This window comes from Alternaria arbusti (genome assembly GCF_024043155.1).
Source record: "Alternaria arbusti strain BMP 1465 chromosome Unknown scaffold_1, whole genome shotgun sequence".
Lineage (NCBI taxonomy): Eukaryota > Fungi > Ascomycota > Dothideomycetes > Pleosporales > Pleosporaceae > Alternaria > Alternaria arbusti.
Genome location: NW_026249941.1, coordinates 1,101,296 through 1,121,428, shown reverse-complemented (window position 1 = coordinate 1,121,428; position 20,133 = coordinate 1,101,296). Strand labels below are relative to the sequence as shown.

Here is a 20,133-nt window from a genome sequence, read left to right as displayed (position 1 = left end):
ACAGTCTGATCACTCTGTTGATGATCTGTATATCTTTCTCATGGAGCATGAGCCGTCAAACGGAGATTTGAGCTCGATTGGGTGTAGAAATGATGGTGACGCGTGGTGATGTTCGTGCGGGCGGAGAAGCCAACCTGAGTACCGGGCTGCTGTATTTGCCGAAAATCTATGTGCACAGAATACGTAGTCGGGGCCCACCAAGAGGCGGGTTGCTGTGGGAAAAGACAAGAACGGAAGTTGAAAATGTTTTGGTGGGTGTTTCGTGTAGAGGGTAGTGGCTCATATGTCACATGCTCGTGGGCATTGGTGAGGCCCAGTCGCTCTTACTGCTTGCCTGAAATGTTCCCCCTCCCAAGTCGGAACATCAAGATGGAAGTAACGACTGTCGTCGTGCGCGTCTGCATGTCTCACCCACGAGTGTTGCCTCTACTTGACAGGTTCGAATGGTCTTCGATTCCCTGCACCAACCGCGCTGTTTCACTGTCGTTGGGCAGCAGCAACAACAAATCAAGTAGACGTAATCACAAACGGGGGTCGCTATTGTTTGGTCTCGCGCTGTTGGCGTCACTAACTTGCAGCTGGTGGTAGACGGCCCAATGTTAAGAGTCGACGGCGCATCCGAAACAAGGCCTCGCTAGCCTTTTTCGATCCCCACTGATCAGCTTTCAGGAGGAAAGGGAGGCCCAGCGGTGTTGGCTCCTCGCCGCCCTTCTATCGTATGCGGGTAAGTGATTCGATGAAACAAGCTGCGGTTGGTAGACAGCCAATCAGTCGTTGGAGCGGGGAAGGCCTGAAGGCAACGACGCTTTCCCATCACGAGCTGATGTCGACGACAGGCTGGTAGCGAGGCCTACGGGTCGCTAGGTACCGCCGTCTCGTCACCTGCACGAGACCAGACGCCGCAGCCACACTCACCTTATGCCCGGATCCGCCCTACCTGCGACCTTCGTCGACACCGACGCTCCGACTCCGAGAGCAACTCGCCCACGTTGTGGCGCAGCCAGCTGAACACGAGGCCACGACAGTTGCATTGGGTCGATCTCCCAGATTAGCAGCGTTCGCCGTCAGGAACCATGCATAGACCGAGGGCTGTTAATAATCAGGGTCTAATACTGTCGAGAGTAACAGAAGTGACGGCTAAAAGGTGGAGGCCCAGTAAAAGACCTTGCGCATGAGGGATACCCAGGGTGCGACGCATGAAGTTCGATGACATCGACGCGGCCGGTCGCCCACAAGGCCTGCAATCAAAGACCTCTTTGTCATTCTGGCCGGTCCGCTGCTGTTCAGACTCCAGAACTTCAGTCTGGCGCCCGTGTCGCAAACACGGCGGTAAGTAACCTCTGCGTTACCTGCAAAAAGTTGCGATTGTGCAACCTGGTTTGTTGTCGGACAAGCCATGGGCGCACGCCCGGTGTGTGTCGAGATGAGCACGTCTGCCAATGGGAGGCTCCGCAGCGGCTTTCGCGAAGGATGCTGATCGTTTCAGCTTTAGCAGGCGATCGCCACTCCACACCATGGCTAGCTCTTCCCACTATGGAGTTATCGATAGGCTAGGATTCGGCATTCCCCTGCATAGTACACAGACCGTCGGCACAAACTTCAAACCTGACGTTGACCCCCTGGCCATAGCCTCGCACCAATGCCTTCCCCTCTGAGTCGCTCTCCGCTTTTTTGTTTCAAGGACAATGCTCTTGTCATGACCACATGGCCAATGGTATCGGTATCGTGCCTGCCGAGAGCTCAGGACTTTGACGTTACACCACTTATCCTGCGCTCGTCCCCCTGCCGCTAAACCGGGAAGGGGACGCCAGCCGAAAGAAGCCCGTCAACCGTTGCAAGAGAAGCCTTGCTCCGTCGAATAGCCTATGCTTCTTCACGATGATCCGCCGGGCATAAGCTCCTGAGTCCTTGCACTGCTGTACGAGCCCGTCCCGACCGCCACAGGCTAGCCATGTGGGTAGACATGAGCCTCCGTATATAACTGATCAGTGTTTCGTCTGCTTTTCCTTCTCATCTCAGGCTATTCACAGCAGTACCAAACTCCTCTCTGTTTCTTTTGCTTTTGCACATCTTGCCTGTGGCAGATCACATTCTTTACCATTGCTGTGCGTCAACGAAGAGCTAGACTCAACAACACTTCTCCCGCCTATATCAAGTACTACTTGCTCTTCGGCCTTCAAACCACCACAGCCATCACATTCATTTCATCGCTCAGCAGGTCTAGCGATATCCAATCGAGAATATCTACTTCTCATATCACTCTTTCAAACATCAACATGTTCTTCTCGACCACCCTACTTGTGGCTCTTGCCGCCAGTGCCTCCGCACATATGACCATCGAGTACCCGGTACCCTACGGCAAAGACACCCTCACCAGCTCTCCCCTCGAGCCCGGAGACTTTCCCTGCAAGCAACGTGCCGGCGTTTACGATGTCACCGAGATGAACCAATGGAATGCTGGTGAAACCAAGGATGTCTCCTTCAAGGGCTCAGCTGTCCATGGAGGAGGTTCATGCCAATTTTCCATTACAACTGATATGGAGCCAACCGAGGCCAGTCAGTGGAAGGTCATTACCAGCGCCATCGGCGGCTGCCCTTCGAATGTCACTGGCAACCTTAAGGAAGACCCCAACGGCCACGGCGCAGCCACTTTCCCCGTCACCATGCCTGACAACATTCCTGAAGGCAAGTACACCTTCGCCTGGACCTGGTTGAACAAGGTCGGCAACCGCGAGTTCTACATGAACTGCGCTCCTCTTCAAGTTGGTGGTGGCGCATCAGCCAAAGCCTCAACCGCCAGTGCGGCCCAAGCCCTGTCGTCTCTTCCTGATATGTTCGTTGCCAACCTCCCTGCCACCGAGTGCACAACCTCGGAAGGTCAGGACTTCAACTACCCCGATCCTGGCCAGAACGTCATTGAGGGAACTGGTGCTACTCTCGGCGACTCCGTCAGCGGCTCCGGATGCTCGACTATGACCAAGATGGGTGCTGGTAACGGACAGATGGGAACGCCAACTCAGCCCGAGGCTTCGCAGCCCGCATCAAGCGAGACCCCTGCTGCTACTTCTGGTTACGCTGCTCTTCCATCCAACGGCGGTGGTGTCTTTGCCCCCGGCGCCTCTTCCGCTCCCGCTGCCGAGCCTACTCCCGCCGAGCCCACTGCTCCTGCTGCACCTACTTCTACTTATGTTGCCGAGCAGCCTAGCAGTGCTCCCGAACAGCCAGCCTACAGCGCGCCTCCTCAGGTGCCCGACAACAGCACTCCCAGCGCACCCTCCAGCGGCAGTGACTGCACCCCCTGTGACAACGATGGCGCTGTTGTATGCATCGGTGCCAACATGTTTGGTCTTTGCAACCGCGGATGTGCTGTTGCCCAGCCGCTTGCCAACGGCATGTCTTGCTCTGGCGGTGCTGTCGTTGCTTCCACCAAGCGATCTCTCAAGTTCCCTCGCGCCCATCTCCACCGTCGCCACGGCTCATCTCTCCTTATCTAAGAGAGTTGCATACGCTCTTACATATCCTCAACAGCCGTCGGCTACGAAATGCAATACACGGAGTTTGGGAAACGGATCAGGACACCCACGGATTGGGTCGTCATACAGGATGGGTTGGGGTTTGGGTCTCTTGTTCATATACCTCTTCATGATGCGCGGATGCCGTTTGGTTCTGGCTCGTGACTGTTTTTGCGCTCTACTGTTGTTACATTCATTCATGACCAGCTCTAGATTGAGCTGGCATGCCCTGTTATTTTTCTTGGAGAGAAGCGCTGTGATCAGCCTCGCGTCTACGAGCGCAACATACCCTGTACTTACTGTACCAAATCATACAAAACCATTGTTCGTTCTACACTATCTTGCTCATATGTATGAATGTCGTGACACTTGCTTCCTTGCTTCCACTTGTGGATCCTTCCTATTATAAAAGCTTTGACATTAGGCCAGTTCCTTTACATTTGCTCATGTTGATGTAGGCCGCAGACCTGTTCAGTTTTTTCCCAGGATGTCGTCAATCTACCACTGAAGACAGCATGGGAAAGCCATGCAATAGCGCATTGTCTGCACTACTCAATCATGATATTTCCATGACTCTACACAACTCTGGCGATAACTACAAACGTAGCGTAGCCAAGCAAAACCACGAGGCTATTCACCGGTTTATGACGTTCATGGGATGGCCGGCTCCTGATTGGGCAGCCTCCCAGGGAACAGCCAAGGGGACCAACTTCCCCTCTGATTCCCACTTTCAGCCCTAAGCTCCTGTCGCCAGCGCACACCCGAGCACGCGACGAGCCAAACGACAAATCCCCCTACGGCCAGTCGACTACTATTATTTCGTGCTGTCAGGCCCCAGAATTCTAACCGCGCCGAGGCCTTCGTTTCGCACGCCGCCGCCACTCAAGCTTAGGCGGTCATTGCGCTCGCCCCACTACTTCGCTGCCTTCACCTCCACCGTCTTCTTGTGCTCGCTCCCTACGCCTTGCTGTTCAGACCGCCCACCATGGAGAACCAACCGCAGGACGTCGACCAGTCCAAGTACATTGACAATGCTATTCGCGCCGTCCGTGAGAAGAAGCCGCTCCCGGAGATTGACTTCACCCTGCATACTATGGAGGATGGAAACCAAGTGAGCACCCAGGAACGTGTGTGCAAAGGTATGCTCATTCTATACGTCGTGGCATGGCATTCCGCCAGCTTGTTCGCGTTTGCGCCGTTTTCGAGGCACACAGTCAGCTAACTGTGCCGTGTTCGCCAGACGTACAAGCACCCGCCTTCCACCCGCCCACCGACGAGCAATTCTTCTCCCCTCAAGATCGCACAAAGCCCAACATCCAATTTCTGAAGCAGCACTTCTACCGCGAAGGTCGCTTGACCGAACAACAGGCGCTATGGATCATAAAGAAGGGCACAGAGATCCTCAAGTCGGAACCCAACATGCTGGAGATGGACGCACCCATTACCGTGTGCGGTGATGTTCACGGGCAATACTACGATCTCATGAAGCTGTTCGAAGTCGGTGGCGACCCAGCAGAGACGCGCTACCTCTTCTTGGGAGACTACGTCGATCGCGGCTATTTCAGTATAGAGGTAAGACGGCAGGAAAGCAACCGCTGTGCATTGGCTGACACTCGTAGTGTGTTTTGTACCTCTGGTCGCTCAAGATCTGGTACCCCAACACCCTCTGGCTTCTCCGAGGAAACCACGAGTGCCGCCATTTGACCGACTACTTCACATTCAAGCTCGAATGTAAGCACAAGTACTCCGAGGCTGTGTACGAAGCCTGCATGGACTCGTTCTGCGCACTTCCCCTAGCGGCTGTTATGAACAAGCAGTTCTTGTGTATACACGGTGGATTGAGCCCCGAGCTTCACACTCTAGACGACCTGAAGAGCGTACGCGAAACTCTACCCTTTCTCACGCCATCGCTAACCTTATCAGATTGATCGTTTCCGCGAGCCACCCACCCACGGCCTCATGTGCGATATCCTCTGGGCTGATCCCCTCGAGGAATTCGGTCAGGAGAAGACCAACGACTTCTTCGTCCACAACCACGTCCGCGGATGCTCATACTTCTTTTCGTACCCCGCTGCGTGCGCTTTCCTCGAGAAGAACAACCTTCTGTCAATCATCCGCGCACACGAGGCGCAAGATGCTGGATACCGAATGTACAGGAAAACACGGACGACTGGTTTCCCCAGTGTCATGACAATCTTCAGCGCGCCGAACTACCTCGACGTATACAACAACAAGGCTGCGGTTCTGAAGTACGAGAACAACGTCATGAACATCCGACAGTTCAACTGCACACCGCATCCATACTGGCTACCTAACTTCATGGACGTCTTCACATGGTCATTGCCATTTGTCGGCGAAAAGAGTGAGCAGAAGTACCAATTCACACTGGAGTATCATACTAACAAGTCGTAGTTACTGACATGCTCATTGCGATCCTAAACACCTGTTCGAAGGAGGAGCTCGAAGAGGAGACGCCCAGCTCTCTGGCTTCCGGTCCATCATCGCCACCTCTCTCCAGTCTCGACCCAGATTCGACCGAGTTCAAGCGACGTGCGATCAAAAACAAGATTCTGGCGATTGGTCGCCTCTCTCGTGTATTCCAAGTGCTGCGCGAGGAGTCTGAGCGTGTTACTGAGCTCAAGACTGCATCGGGCGGTCGACTTCCCGCGGGTACGCTCATGCTCGGTGCGGAGGGAATCAAGCAGGCGATTCACAGCTTTGAGGACGCACGCAAGGTCGATTTGCAGAACGAGAGGCTCCCGCCGAGCCACGAGGAGGTGCGAAAGTCTCAGGAGGTTAGCCGAGAGCAGGCTCTCGAGAAGGCCACCAAAGAAGCCGACAACGACCAAGGTCTCGCGACTGTCGCAAGACGCATCAGCATGTAAGCATCGATCCTACGTAGCTTGTCGTGCAGTAACTAATTCGCATAGGTCATCTGGCTCTGGACGCAGCCGGAGAAGCTAGGCGCGATTCAAGCGCTCGCGATCCGAGAGCGAAGCCGATAGACGAGCTATGACATTGCAGGATGTTTAGGTTCTTGATTTCTGTATTGGCGGGCCACCAAATGTCATCAGTATACCACGTAGGCGTATTCGGGCCAGCGTAACCTAGAGGACATCACCTTACGAAGCACGGTAGTAATTTGTCGGTCGACTGCTCAAGTTTAAGGGTGTCGACCTCTCATTGAATCACATAAAATCAAATTCCTATGACACTAGTGTATAGCCACTGCTCAGTGTGAAGGTGTATGAGACTGCGCACGGGCCCGGGCCGAAGCTAGCTTTGCCGACCTACGTCAACATGGACATTTCAACAGCAATGCTCAACTTCAAGCCCGATGCCTCCATGGGTGGCCTCAGTGCCGCGACTGACGATCTTTCGCAAGACAGGACCGACTGATCGGCTCCCGCTTGCGCGTCGCTGTCGCAATGTCCTTACTTCACGCCCGACCATCAGCCTCCGCGTGCGCTCCGCATCGACGCATGTCTCCCCGACCGCGATAAATCTGCGCCCGCACATCCCACCTCGGAACAAGGAGTTGTACGATGCACTGTCAGCGCTTAGTGGAGCCGCCGAGACCTACGTCAATATAAGCAGATTGCAATTGGCATTGCGGGGTCTGGCGGCGCAGGATGCTGTAACAAGAGTCGCTGGTACGGAACGCGCAGTTGAATTTGACGACTAGGGGCTGACGATGGACAGTTCTCGGTTTGAACAGCCAATTGAGTGCGCAGCAGCTTGCACGGCTACTACTCGCAGATCCGCTCAGTGCTGAGGAGCAGTGGGAGAAGGAACTCGTGAAATCAGGCGACAGCAACGAGAGAGCGGTATTGCTAAAGTATGTGCTTGATCTGCCATACTGGATAGCGCACCAGCTGACATGATTATTGTACAGATACGGCGACGATGTCGATGCACATGCGCCTTCGCCCCTCTACAAGGTCCTCTCTATACCCTCACGAACCCTTCAATCGCACAACCTTGAGGTCCTCGTCTCTACCATCAACGTCAATGTCGCAAAGTCCCTACCTCATATGGTTACGGAGAGCTCCACCGAATCGTTGCTGGTTCCCAAGCTCCAGGCCACTTCCGCACGGGGATTGCCCGTCCCATACCCGGTACACAAGACTCTAGTATTAGGAGAAGGACTGGACAGCGCCATAGCATTTGGAAGATTCTCGGCGGATGGGCTGAACGAGATGGATGATGTGGTAAAGATGGCCGTCGACCTCCCCGCCCCATCGGACGAAGTCAAGTCAGATACCCACGCCGCAAGCGCTCCCATCAACCTACAAGTTGGCACGAAAGCGCTCGACAGCTTCCGCGAGTCGATCCAAAATTCCATCATCTATGAGCGAGGGTGGTTCAAAAGTGGTTTGCCAACGCTGTCGGAGTGGTTAGTCCAAGACCTTCAGGCCACAGACGCTATCAAGCCCCCGATGAAGACGCTTGTAGCATCTATAGCCGACGACGTAGAAGCGAGCATCACCAAACAAGACGCTGCTCGATTGCAACAGCTTGCTCCAGTCCAGACACAATCAGACGTCACAACCTCCATCGTCGGTCATCTTGAGACCTGGGCCGAGAAGTCTCATGCGGAGCTCCGTGACGAGCTTGATGAAGCCTTCACGACTCGAAACTGGCACAAATTGGCTTGGTGGAAGCTCCTCTGGCGTGTCGACGACGTCACTATGATAAGCTCGGAGATCCTCGAACGGCGATGGCTCGTCTCAGCGGAGAAGAACAGCATCTACCTCGCCGGTCGCATGAACCAAGCTGGTTTCCCAGATGACGTCCAACACCTCGCCGTTGCCGACATCCCGGAAGTGACAACGCAGGACACAGCGCCGACAGCAGAGAATCCGCGAACAGATCTATCCACCAACGTCCGGAAACCAATACCATGGCCCGAACACATCGCGGCTGCTCGCACAGAACTCATCAACGACACCGTGCCACCTCTGCAGGCACTCGCCCAACGACTTCTCCTACAGACCTTCAGCACAACATCCCTCTCGTCCGCTGCCTCGGCACTGCTCTACGCCTCCATGTCTACCTTCTCCGTCTTCGAGGCTTCAGCCGTCGCGGCACTCGGTCTTACGTTTTCTCTTCGCCGCATGCAGAAACTATGGGAAGGTGCCAGAGAATCATGGGAGGGTACCCTGAGAGAAGAGGGTAGACGCACGTTGAAGGGTACAGAGGAGAGAGTCAGATTCATCATCAAGAATGGAGGCAAGGAGTACATTGAGGATGAAAGTGTAGCCGAGAGGAGGGCAGCTAGGGAAGCTGTAGCAAAGGTTAGAGACGCACTTGAGCGGATGGACGGTGGAGATGGCAAGGGCAGTGTATGATAGATATGTATGAACTTGATTCAGTGTCGCGGAACAGTCTTCCGTCGTAGTTGAATCAAAATTGGTGATTTCCCCAGTTTACCTTCTCTCTCGACTCAAGTATTCCGCGGTGTAAGAGTTGCCTGTGTTGCTATGTCTGGGTGAAGTGGGATGACACGATCTCAGCGCAGGTTGCGCATTGCAGGTTGCCTGCAGGTTGCTTATTCACTGCAACCTGCCAACATCCTATCTTTTTTCTAAAACTAAATGTAGCCTGAATCAGCGCGAATTCGCGCCGATTTGGAGTGATTCTGCCTTATTCACTAACTTTCTGTGGCGTATTCTTGCAAGAGTACGAGGCCGTCACTGTAGTGTTGCCTACAGTACGTGACGGTGCCTGACTGTGCAGCATCGTCTATCGTGGCAGCCTAGCCTGCTCTACACTTCTTAACAAAGCCCTGTCTGGTGCATAGACAGAGCCTACACGGTCTTGCTCTGCACAGCATCTAATATTATGTAGAGGTAGAAGAACATGCACGTATATTTTCTAGAGAGCAGCGCACTTAGGCGGTAGAGGTACAAAAGGTAAAGGTAAGCACTTTTATGTATTTGTACATAGCTAGCTATCTGTAGAAGCTGTGCTACTAGCAGAAGAACTAAATGCAAAAGCTAGTGTGCTCACTAAGGAGGTACATGTAGAATCAGTGTGAAAAGTATGTGAAGTCGAAAGCAGCAAAGTCAGCACAAGAAAACAAAAAGCAAAGTGCACATGCTAGAGCAGTTAAGGCATTTGTCCGACCCTAGCTCGAACAGACGTGCCTAAACGCATGTTCATTTGGTCAGAGTTATAAACCACGCTTGAGATGATACTCGACAAAGGAAGGAATTATAAGCACAAAGACCGAACGTGTGGGACCAGGCAGTCCGAAGAGAAGTCTTGCATGTCTGCTCTAGAGAAGTTAGCTATGTTGAAGAGTGAGGAGAAAAGTAAGCGGCTTGAAGAAGAGAAGACTTACTTGAGCCGAGACCAGGCGAAGAATGGCTATAGCATCACTTCAGCTTTGCCTTCAGGTAGCGGCCGAACTTATTCTTATAATCCCTCTCCCGATCAGCAGAATTGGCCTTCACCCATCTGTTCCACATGCGCATATGCTTTGTTATCTGTTCAAATGCGACTTTTCGTCTTTCTGTGGGTAATCCTCTGGCCGAGAAGGTGATGTGATAGTCGGTGGTGCCCCGGCTGGTCTCGTGGGGATTGATCGTATACTGGATCTGGTTCCTTGTTAGCACATGTGCAAGAGTTAAAGTTGAGTACATACGTCGTGCGCATTATGGGTTCCAGATTCTGACTCGTCTGAACCCTCTTCTTGTGTAGGCGCAGTTGCATCGGAGCTGAATTCTGCGTTATTGGGCATCGGCCTTCGTCCTTCAGGAGCCCGTTGCTTTCCAGAGGCCTTGAACGAGGATGCCGATTGAGCTCCACCTCGTGCACTCTTTGGGATGCTCGCTGGTATCCTTACTTCCACACTTTGTCCCTGATCATAAAGAGTTATAATATCCATGCGTTAGACGTTATTCTCTTAGTTTGCTCACCCGACGACGTGGGATCGACACGCTTGATACCATAACCCTTGGCTTTGAAGAGAGAAGTGAGGGAATGGGACCGTCATCTTCTTCGTTGTCCGACGCTGCAACATCTGGGATGTAATCCCGGCTATCGTCCTTGGGTTCGTACATGCGCCCACGGTCATCCTGGAACGGCGAGTAGCGCATTGCGCCGTCAGATGTTGGTTTCCCTGAGCGTGTAGGACGTGCAGAAGGAGACGACATCTTAATAACGATGGCTAGGATTGATAGAAGCTGGAATGGGAGTGTGACTAGCACGGACTTGTTGTTGCTGTCAAGGTGCTAGTATAGTGTAGTGTAAGAAGTCAAAATTTAAACTAGAGAAGAGACACCTAAATAGTACTAGGTCCTATCTGTACCAGAGGTCAAATAGGCACCTGTCTCTCACCCCTAATGTGGTAGGTGCGTCGCCTACCCCGCCTTTACAAAAGAGAGATGAAAAGTTATAGGTGAAGGCAAAGGGCGGTATGTTGTGACCAACAAGAGCTAGCTGGCGGTGTCTGAGGGACAGACAGCGAGTGGCTCCTGGCTGTGGGAGAGCAGCGTTTGCAACGGGCGGAAATGAACAGGTCAACAAACATAGACGCCAATGCCGCAGTGACGGTGGGAAAAGGACTGACGTTGAGCGGAAGTGGATGATGGGCAGGCTCAGTCGCAACTTAGTCACCTAGTCTGAACAACAAGAAAAGCACACAAAGTGACTGGCGTAACAAGAGTGTTGAACATGAAGTGTATAATATGAAGTTCAACTTTAATTATGATCTGAATAAACACCAAACAAACCGAAGCGCTAGCTAGACATTGTAGTGACTGTGCAGCAACGCTGTACAAAATACCAACTGAGTATACTCGCAAAACATCAAAACAGAATGCTACTGTGTACGGCCACTCCATCGCAGACCCATTTAGAAGATCTCGCCAAGTCGAGGCTTTCCACCCTTCCAATCATTGCGCTCGTAGTATCGGAAGACAAGATCGTAGCCATCCAAGTCATGTACAATGCGGTCGACGCGACGGTATCCCGCAATTGTCTCCATCCTCTTCGCCTTCTCAATGTTCTTGGCGGGCATCTCGTCAGCAGTAGGCTTAGCCTCGAAAAGAGTGACGCTGAACCTGCCAGGCTTGAAGATGCCGACGACATGCTCGACGACGTCAGCCGTCTCTCTACCAGTCTGGCGGGCAGGTACATTGGTCTCGAACGAGGCGTAGGAGCACTGGGGCTCAGGTGTGACGTGTACAGTGAAGTAGTGGGTGGCATCAGAACCCTTCTTGGAGCCGTTGGGAGCACCACCTGGGGCAGGAATGACGCCGTTGGCAGAGAAGCCACAGGGCGTGAACAGGTAGGCGTCGATGCGGGCGTCGGGGTACTTGGAGGTAGGGTAAACATCGGCCAGACCACAGTGCTCAGAAACAACCGTGCCGAGCGTATGGCCCTCAGTGGTCAACTCCTCCGGGAAAGTAAGCTCCTCGTCAGAGTTGAAACCAGAGTGGTCGGAAGAAGTCTGCTCGAACACGTCGAAGCTGTCGTCAGAGGTATGGGTGTTAGCAGCGGAATTGAGGACAGTGGAGCCGCCGAGGCTCTCGCTGTGGCCATTCTCTTCCGCAATGGTACCTAGGGACTGGATGGCGTTCTTGCGAGCCTCACGGGCCCTCTGGATGTAGCGACCTTCCGCAACCGCACTTGCGTCCTCTAGATAGAACTGACGGGCGTTCTTCTCATCGAGGTCGGTCATCAGGATCTCCAGAGTCTCGTCCTCTTCTTCGTCGGTGGCCTGCTCACGCAACATGCGTTGAGGGTGGCTCACGAACTTGGTCTCGGTGTCAGGCGCAAGCTTCTCCTCACCAGGACTGGGAGGTGGAGTGAGGCTGGTGTCTGGACCGGTAATGTAGAGGTACCAATGTTCGCCGTTCATCTTGCCAATCATATAGGCACTGCCACCCTGGAAGCGGTCGTCAAGGTAGCGAACCTCATCACGCCAGCTGCGGTGGGGTCCACGCTGCTGATCGGGGTAGAGGTAGTTCTTCCTGCTGTAGAACACGCGGTATGGTGTGGCAGCTGGCGCGACGCCCGATGCCTTGGGTGCAACGAAGGGGAAGCCGACCCCTGCAGCAATCTCCAGCATACGGGTGAGACCCCATAGTAGAGTTGTGGTTCCGCAGGTCTTGAGCACGACCTTGTGAGGAAAGACGAACATGCTCGACTCGGACAAGAGGTAAGCGTCGACATGTTCAGACTCGATGACAGAGAGAACCTTGCAGTTGACAAGATCGAGCATGTCCTTCCAGACATCTGCCGACACCGTCTTCAGTCCAGTTGGGCCGGCCTGTCCAGGCAGTTCGGTAGCAGAAGCGCTAAACCATACTTCCAAAAGCTTCTCAGGACCCTCAAACGAGTTGGTAGAGTCGAGATCGATGGTAGCCTCCTTGTTGATGGTCAAATGAGGGGTGCCAATGTGCGACGAAGGCGAGGCAGTGTAGTGCTGAGGAATCTCAGTAGCGACCATCTCTTGACTGTGTGGCTGTCGCGCGCACGAACAGGTATGATAGGTGTGGTTGGGGGCCGTGGCTGTACGGAAGCTTGGAGAGGTGGCTAGCTGGAAGCTATGTGCAGCACAACCTCGCTCAGACAAGCAATGCGGTGCTCGCCTGAGAAGAATTGGCCCACGGGTCGCAAAGAGTAGGCGAGGCTGGCGTGTGCCAGCAGCAGTTTATGGAGGAGAGGGTAACCGACCGTAGTCGATGTTAGGGAGGTCGGGCGTTGAGGGGAATAAACGAGGCCTTTCGCCGGGAAATGGTGGCAGTGGTTGGGGTCCTCGCGATACCAGATTCCGATACCCTGGGCAAGTATCGGGTCCAGCAGACGAGGAGATCTGCTTTAGATGGGTACGATGGTGGGTGGTGAAGGACGGGGCGTGGCGGGTGTTATCGAGGCCTGTGAATAGTCAGCGCTGGCCGTTGGAATGTCTTGCACACTGCTTCTCGCGGAGACAACGACTCACTTCGCAGGCTTGGACAGAAAGCGTACCAGGTCCTCGCGACGCATAGAAGAGCCGAGGTGGGCGGCGATAGACGGTCTGCGGGCTACTGAAGCCTAGGCAGTGGTGGAGAGGGAGGAGAGTAGGTCTGCCAGCGTGACGATGTAGGTCTGGTGGGGAGCGTTGAGCAGAGAGTCAATGCAACGGCGTTGGGCGCTGATAGAATCTGCGTGAATGAGCGGGCGGACGTGACGAGGTTATATTCCCACACGGCAGGCGCAAGAGATAGGCGTGTGCAGAGTGTCAGGAGAGCGACGTACTGTGCGCAGTGGGTGCAAACTTGACTAGGGGAATTTGACGTGTGTGGTGCTGGGGCGACGTCGTGGAAGCTTCGGGCCTTCACGCGACAGCGATTTTTCACGAGTGCGGTGTTTTCGCATCAGGACGTCACCGCCCGTCCCAGTTGGCTGGAGCGCCCCGCCGTCTGCCATTTCACCCGACTCGGCCACCCGCCATGTGCCTGACACAAGACGCGAATAGGTCCGACTGCCACTGCTGCCATGATCGGCTGCTGCTATGTGCATCAGGGAACATGCTGCCTCTGCCATTCTACACTACGCCACGCTGGGATTAGCAGCACATGATCACGGCTTTACACGTACGTACCAATGGTACCTGATCTCACCAGCACAGCCTTACGCCATCAATCAGAACCCGATGGGCATGTAGTCTATGCTCCTTTGCAATCTCTCTCGTCAAGGTATCCCAATTCAAACGCAGCTGCTGTACATCGCTACGTGCGACCACCTCTCACAGCCAGGGCGAAAATTCACACCATCCAATATAGCCAAGTTGATTGTATTGCCCGGAATAATAATCGCACAAACTGCGTATACATGTATAACACCTCCCCATAAGGACACCAGGCCCTATGGCACCAGCACAGCCCCTGCAACAAGCAAGCATACTCCCAGTACTCGTTACTACGGGCCGAAACACCAGGCGTACCCGTCCAACTTTGTTCCAGCTTAATCGCATACAACAAACCTGATATATCTATATCCTGAATCAACACTTATTACCACCTAACCTTCCCTTTCAGGCATCTTCAACTTCAGCTTCCCGCTATCGATCATCATCTCGAAACATTCTCTCAGATCCAATACCAGTGCATCTGGTGCCTCGAAGCCTGGCAACATTGCAGGGCGGCCGGCATGGCGCTTCACCCAGGGTATGTCCCAGGAACGTGCACCCCACATTAGCGGTGTTGCGTTGCTGCTGTTAGGATGGAGGAACGTGGAGATGCCAAGGGGAGTGGATGCGAAGGGTTGGTAAGAGGGGGATTGCATGTCGATGTGCGCGCGGCGGAGCCAGCGGAGGGCCTATTCGTCGTCAGACGTCAGCGGTGAGGAACTTCAGACGAAGAGTTCCAAGGGTAGACCAAGATGAGCTTCAGCAGATCCTCAAGTGGCAAAGAGTACGTCACAAACAGCGGCGAGTGCCTCCCAACCTCCTCATAACAAGCGCGTCAAATATGTGAAAAGGGTAACGTACCGCTTCAGGCCCTGGTAACCATTGCAACATTGTAAAATTCAGCACCTCCGTAGGACTCCATGTATAACTCTTCCCATCGCCGTCCACTCTATCTGGGCTCGTCGCACCTCCAGGTTGTGCCGTAGATGTCGAAGGAACATCCTCCTCTTCCTCCTGCTCTTCCTCACCACGCTGCATCTCTAGCTCAACCGGTGAAAGAAAGGGACTCCTTGGCCGCGACGAGAGAGGACGCGGTGGTACATCTCTCGTATGTATGATATCGAGCAAGGCGGCGAGCAATCCCACTGGCGAGTCGCATAAAGAGAAGGCCAATGTCTGCGGTCGAAGCGAGTAGAGACGATGCAGCGTAGGTCCTAGCAGCTCACCGCCATACACTGCATCCAATGTTGCCGGGTCTTTCCCATGCAGGCCTTTCGGAGGTGCCTGCAGTTCATTCGGCGTATATCCAAAACTAAGTAACGGCACCTTTGCTCGTGTCAGCTTCGCAACCCGGTACTTGAGATACCGCATCGACCCGCTCTTCAAGTTCGGCTTGTCAAACGATGGATTCGTAGTATGCACCGCCCGACAACTCTCTGGGTGTCTCAATGCCAACGCGCGACATATACCAAATCCCCTGGAAGACTCGTCAGCGACCACGTAGCCAAAGTCGAGACCACGAAAGTAAATGACTTACCATCCCGTTCCATGAGCGACGAACTGTGTGTATCCTAACCTCCCCATCAACCTTTGGAACACATCCGCTGTCCCGTGCAAACCAAACCCTTCTTCCATACTGGCATCACTAAACCCAAACCCTGGTATACTCGGCGCTACAACATGGAAGGCTTGCTGTGCACTGTTCGCATGACCAGGCAGAGAGTGTGGATCCGTCAGCCCATCGATGACGCGTTGGACCTCGATGAACGACGACGGCCATGTGTGGCAAAGAAGCAATGGGATGGCGTTGGGGTGTTTAGATCGCTTGTGTACGAAATGTATGCGTAGCGATTGTGTGGAATCAGTGGAGGTGACGGTGGAGGGTATGGTGATGGTGGTACGGTATTGAGGGAGAGTCGAGTTGAAGCGCGATTCGGCGGCGCGCCAATCGTAACCTTCGAGCCTGCTTGAATGTTAGTATCTGTGAAGGTCGGGTGTAGAAGAAAGAGGAAACATACCAAAAGTCCAAGAGCGGCTCAAGTACACTCTTCGGTGTACCTTGCTCCCATATCCTCTCATCTGGCAATTCTAGTTCACGCGGTAGACGTGTCAACTCTAACTTCTTCTTGGTGAGCTCAAGGTATTTGGCGGAGACCTGTTTTGCGGTTAGACTTTTCGGCCTGGTGATGGGTGGACAGTGAGGAGATACGCACGTGCATGCTGTACGTGGTGATGGCTTCATCGTCGTGAGGTGCGGATGTATTCATGGTTGCAGAGGTAGATTAGGTATTGGAGTGAATCTGTTCTGTTCGTTAATGCCAGTCGCGGGGCCGGGTTGGTAGGGCGCAACTGTAAATACCTGTCATGTATATCCTGTCTCCGTCCAAATGTCGCATCTGTATACAGCAGCCGTAAGATATTCACGAAGACTTCGCTACCAAAGGATCAAGACGCGAAGATTAATGCAAAAAAGTACAATGTACACTATTGGGTTGCGGGAGCACTACATAATCATGGGGTACCTCCACTTGACCTTTGAACACTTTCGTCCGTCGCGAACGCATAACAAGATAAGATCGTCCTGAGGCACGTCAGAACAGCCTGGAGCTTGCGCGTTTTGCTTCATTGTAAAGCCATGAAACGAATCTAGGGTCGCTTGTAGACGTCCTTACACTGTTGTTGGCTGTCTATCTCTAGCGCACCAAGATGTGGCGAGTGTTGTGGCTGTGCAGTCGAGCCCAAATGATCGGCAAACGTCAGGGTCTGATTAGGATAAAAGGCCTAACCCGCATGCCAGGCACACCAATGAGCATTCGCGATACTATAAACCTTCTCGAATACGATGGAAGTTGTGGCCAATATTTGCCATGTGGCTGAAATAACATTTCCGTGACATTTGTTACACGTCTCTAACTGTGTTGGCGCCGGCATTGCCACTGCTCGTTGGGGAGCGTTGCGCGCCTTGGGTTGCAACTCCGCGTAGATTGAGGGAGCCAATTCGCTGCACGAGATTCGTCCCGACTGCATCTACAGCCCCTCTTGGCTGCAGAAGTGAAGGCGCTGTGGCCGCAGCTTCTTGAACCTTGAACAACCTTATGCTAGTGTTGTTCCATACCCCGGCAGTACCCTTGGCTACAACCATCTCGGCTGCGAAGACAAATCCCCAGAGTAGCGACTCGTACCAACCCAGAGATAAGGCCGACCACTCGAAGAGGTGCACTCTGATGGGCGAAGGCTCAATTCCACGCACCTCGGTCTCGCGTATAGTTTTCAACGCTGCGGCTGTGTCATTGGCGCTACCTGAGCTGGGCATCTTGGGACCGAGTTCCGATATCAGCATTAGAATAGTATGCATCGGTAGTTCTGAAAGCCATCCTTCCAACTACAGAGGTCAGTAAAGCTTGTGGTCTGTACAGTGCAAACTTACCCATGGGACGGAGGGAGTAAAGAACTCATTAGTGGCTAAGGCTGGGCCCGCCAGACTATGGAGACTGGTCATACTGTTCTGCCGAGAGAAGGCAGGTTGGCCAACTGGCATCTTGCCCCTTGCCTTCTCCGACATGCCCCTTACTTGAAGCGGCACAGAGTCGTCTATAGATGAGGCTATGGATGCGCTTCTTGACGCGCTTCTCGAAGCTCCTGACTGTGATGGGACGGGGGATCTTGATGGCTCTGATGGGCGTGCATCTTCTGCGTCTGAATCATCGTCGTCGCCAATAGCGAAAGCACTGTCCTCTTCCGGTACATTGCCTAGAGTAGGTGTGCGAGCTACCGTAGGACTTCTAAGACTGTCAATGGAATTAGTTCGTGTAAGGTCTTCGCCGCCTTCTTTGCGTTGCTGGTTTTGACGCTCGATTTCTTCTTGGCCGCTCTCCAACGTGAAGTCTCGCAGTGCCTGGAACCTTTTCCGCGATCTCACGATAGCGTACACCAGGTTTGAGTTGTCTAAAGATAGTTAGAACAAGTAAAAGAGGGCCAGGGTTGCTGATCTTACGTGGGTATTGATGCTCAATCATAGCGTTGAGAGCTTCTAACAATGATTGCAGAAGAGTGTGGTTGTTTTCGTTGGCGAATAGGAAGCTAGGAGATGACATGGACGCAAAGAGTTGGAGCAATTTAGAGCTCGAGGCGCGTCCGATGTTCTGAACGTAAGCCGCGATGTTGTTGAGGATTGCGAGTAAAGCAGGGTAGATGGCGTCTAGCCTGCCTTTACCAGTGGTCAGTAGGGTATATATAGACTAGCATAATTAGCACAGGTATTGATTTTAATGGTGATACATACCGTGATGACGTAGTCGGCGTATGTACCGTGGAAGTTGGGTATGCGTATGCTAGCTGGAAGCGACTCTTGCCCCTCAAAAGTCTTGTTGAGGCTCTTGCCAAACTGCGGTTCGACACTCAACGTCTGGAGCACGAAGATGCACATGCGCACAAGACCCTGCTTTGTCAGATCATTCCGCTGGTCGATGGCATAGTAGAGCACCAAGACGACGAAATCGTGGGCCCTATCGGTGTCAATGATGAAGGAGCGGAAGCGCTTATTGCACTGCAGTGCCTCCCAAAACAGCATGATCATTTCGGGTGCCCAGGTCAGTGACTTGTGGCTACCAGGAAGATAGGAGGTGTTGGCTTGAAGCTATTCTGAATCAGCGAGAGAAAACAGCGCATTGGATGTGTTGCATACCGGCTGATTGAGTATTCTCGTCATACCATCAACCAGGAACTGGAAGTCTTGGGGACGGTGTAGACGGCCGAGAAAATGGCGGAAGAAGTTCTTAGGCGCTGGGCCGTTTCCAGACTCGGGTATGGGGTACAGGACGAGGACGAGGAGCAACTGCAAGCAGTAGGTAACCAGGACCTGTCGCTGGTCCTTAAAGACGACGTGGTCGTATGGCACGCGCCATGTTGCGGGGTTGTATTTGAGGGTCTGCGAGATTCAGTAGTGCATAACAGAGAATATCGAGGCACTCACGGTATTGAGCAGCGAGCAGAGGACGGACAGAACGACCTGCTTGTCGGGACAGGTCGCAATGTAGGTGATAGCCTTAACGCCCTTGACTGGCAGCACGCCCGCCGACATGTACATGGACTTGCTGGCTAGAGTAAGCAGCAAGCGCAGGATCTCGGTCCTATTGCTCTCAAATTCCTTGGTCGAGGCGACGGGCGTGTTGCAGCCAACGCCGCTCTGCCATATCGCATACGAGACCTTGTTCTTGCCAGCCGCGACTTTGGGAAGGGTGAAGTCGGAGAAGAAGAGCAGGTCAATCAGCGTGTCGATGATCTCCTCGGCCAGCGGCTTGGCTTTCTCGAACTCAGGCTCCTTCTCAGTGGGCGTCTGCTCAGGGTTGGCCTCGTCGAAGATGATCTCGCTTCGCACCAGCTGGCCCCGCCGACTGCGCTTCCGCCGCGCGGCCCAAAAGTATTGGTCCTCCCAGGTCTCGAGGTGGTCGGCTTCATACAAGAAGGGCAGCAGTCGCGTGAGGACCCGTATGCAGTTGAGGGCGTCGCGCTCCGGGGCCAGCTCGGGGTCGGGGAAGGAGGGGTGGTTGCGCAGGACTATGAGGCGCGAGGTGACGGCGAGGATGAGCGTCTCGAGATTGGCGAGGTTGTTGTCGCGGGTGCGGCGAATGTCTGCGGGCGAGAAGAGCGAGAAGACATCTTCCGTCGACTCGGGCAGCTCCCAGAACTGGCGCCGTCGTCAGTACAGCAACAGCACAGAGGACAGAGGGCAGGGCAGAGCATACGCCAGTCCAGTAAGCGTCGTCGGCGGGGATCTGCTTGGGCTCAGACAGGCGGAAGACGCCCTGCTTGAAGGACAGTTTCGAGTCGGATGCACCCATTGGCAAGCATGTCACGGCGTCATGTGCGCATTCTAGGTGCGGTAGATTGACACAGTAGATGTGGTGAGAGCAGCCTCGCCGAGAGTGACGTCGGCAGCGCCCCCGAACAAACGCCGGCTATTCACATGCTTTCGCGTCTGGGCGCGTTGCCAGTTCA

The 20,133-nt window shown here is 53.8% G+C and overlaps 6 protein-coding genes across 6 annotated transcripts; 2 read left to right on the top strand and 4 right to left on the bottom strand.

Moving 5' to 3' along the window:
• Window positions 1-2,276: 2,276 nt before the first annotated feature.
• Window positions 2,277-3,494, top strand: J4E86_000402 (uncharacterized protein; the record flags this gene model as incomplete). Its single annotated transcript, XM_051440976.1, has 1 exon — window positions 2,277-3,494. The coding sequence occupies one exon, from the start codon at window positions 2,277-2,279 to the stop codon at window positions 3,492-3,494; it is 1,218 nt and encodes a 405-aa protein (XP_051307147.1).
• Window positions 3,495-4,497: 1,003 nt separating this feature from the next.
• Window positions 4,498-8,863, top strand: J4E86_000401 (uncharacterized protein; the record flags this gene model as incomplete). Its single annotated transcript, XM_051440975.1, has 8 exons — window positions 4,498-4,651; window positions 4,753-5,084; window positions 5,132-5,389; window positions 5,436-5,874; window positions 5,925-6,393; window positions 6,846-7,165; window positions 7,215-7,350; window positions 7,408-8,863. 8 exons carry the CDS (start codon window positions 4,498-4,500, stop codon window positions 8,861-8,863), a joined length of 3,564 nt encoding a protein of 1,187 aa, XP_051307146.1.
• A 1,029-nt stretch (window positions 8,864-9,892) lies between these two features.
• Window positions 9,893-10,615, bottom strand: J4E86_000400 (uncharacterized protein; the record flags this gene model as incomplete). The annotated part of the gene is made up of 3 exons (XM_051440974.1): window positions 9,893-10,114; window positions 10,162-10,377; window positions 10,436-10,615. The coding sequence occupies 3 exons, from the start codon at window positions 10,613-10,615 to the stop codon at window positions 9,893-9,895; spliced, it is 618 nt and encodes a 205-aa protein (XP_051307145.1).
• A 758-nt stretch (window positions 10,616-11,373) lies between these two features.
• Window positions 11,374-12,972, bottom strand: J4E86_000399 (uncharacterized protein; the record flags this gene model as incomplete). The annotated part of the gene is made up of 1 exon (XM_051440973.1): window positions 11,374-12,972. The coding sequence occupies one exon, from the start codon at window positions 12,970-12,972 to the stop codon at window positions 11,374-11,376; it is 1,599 nt and encodes a 532-aa protein (XP_051307144.1).
• Window positions 12,973-15,669: 2,697 nt separating this feature from the next.
• Window positions 15,670-16,403, bottom strand: J4E86_000398 (uncharacterized protein; the record flags this gene model as incomplete). The annotated part of the gene is made up of 3 exons (XM_051440972.1): window positions 15,670-16,099; window positions 16,155-16,291; window positions 16,350-16,403. The coding sequence occupies 3 exons, from the start codon at window positions 16,401-16,403 to the stop codon at window positions 15,670-15,672; spliced, it is 621 nt and encodes a 206-aa protein (XP_051307143.1).
• Window positions 16,404-17,035: 632 nt separating this feature from the next.
• On the bottom strand, window positions 17,036-19,976 carry J4E86_000397 (uncharacterized protein; the record flags this gene model as incomplete). The annotated part of the gene is made up of 7 exons (XM_051440971.1): window positions 17,036-17,518; window positions 17,564-18,081; window positions 18,131-18,374; window positions 18,419-18,772; window positions 18,821-19,063; window positions 19,109-19,822; window positions 19,881-19,976. The coding sequence occupies 7 exons, from the start codon at window positions 19,974-19,976 to the stop codon at window positions 17,036-17,038; spliced, it is 2,652 nt and encodes an 883-aa protein (XP_051307142.1).
• Between the last annotated feature and the right edge of the window lie 157 nt (window positions 19,977-20,133).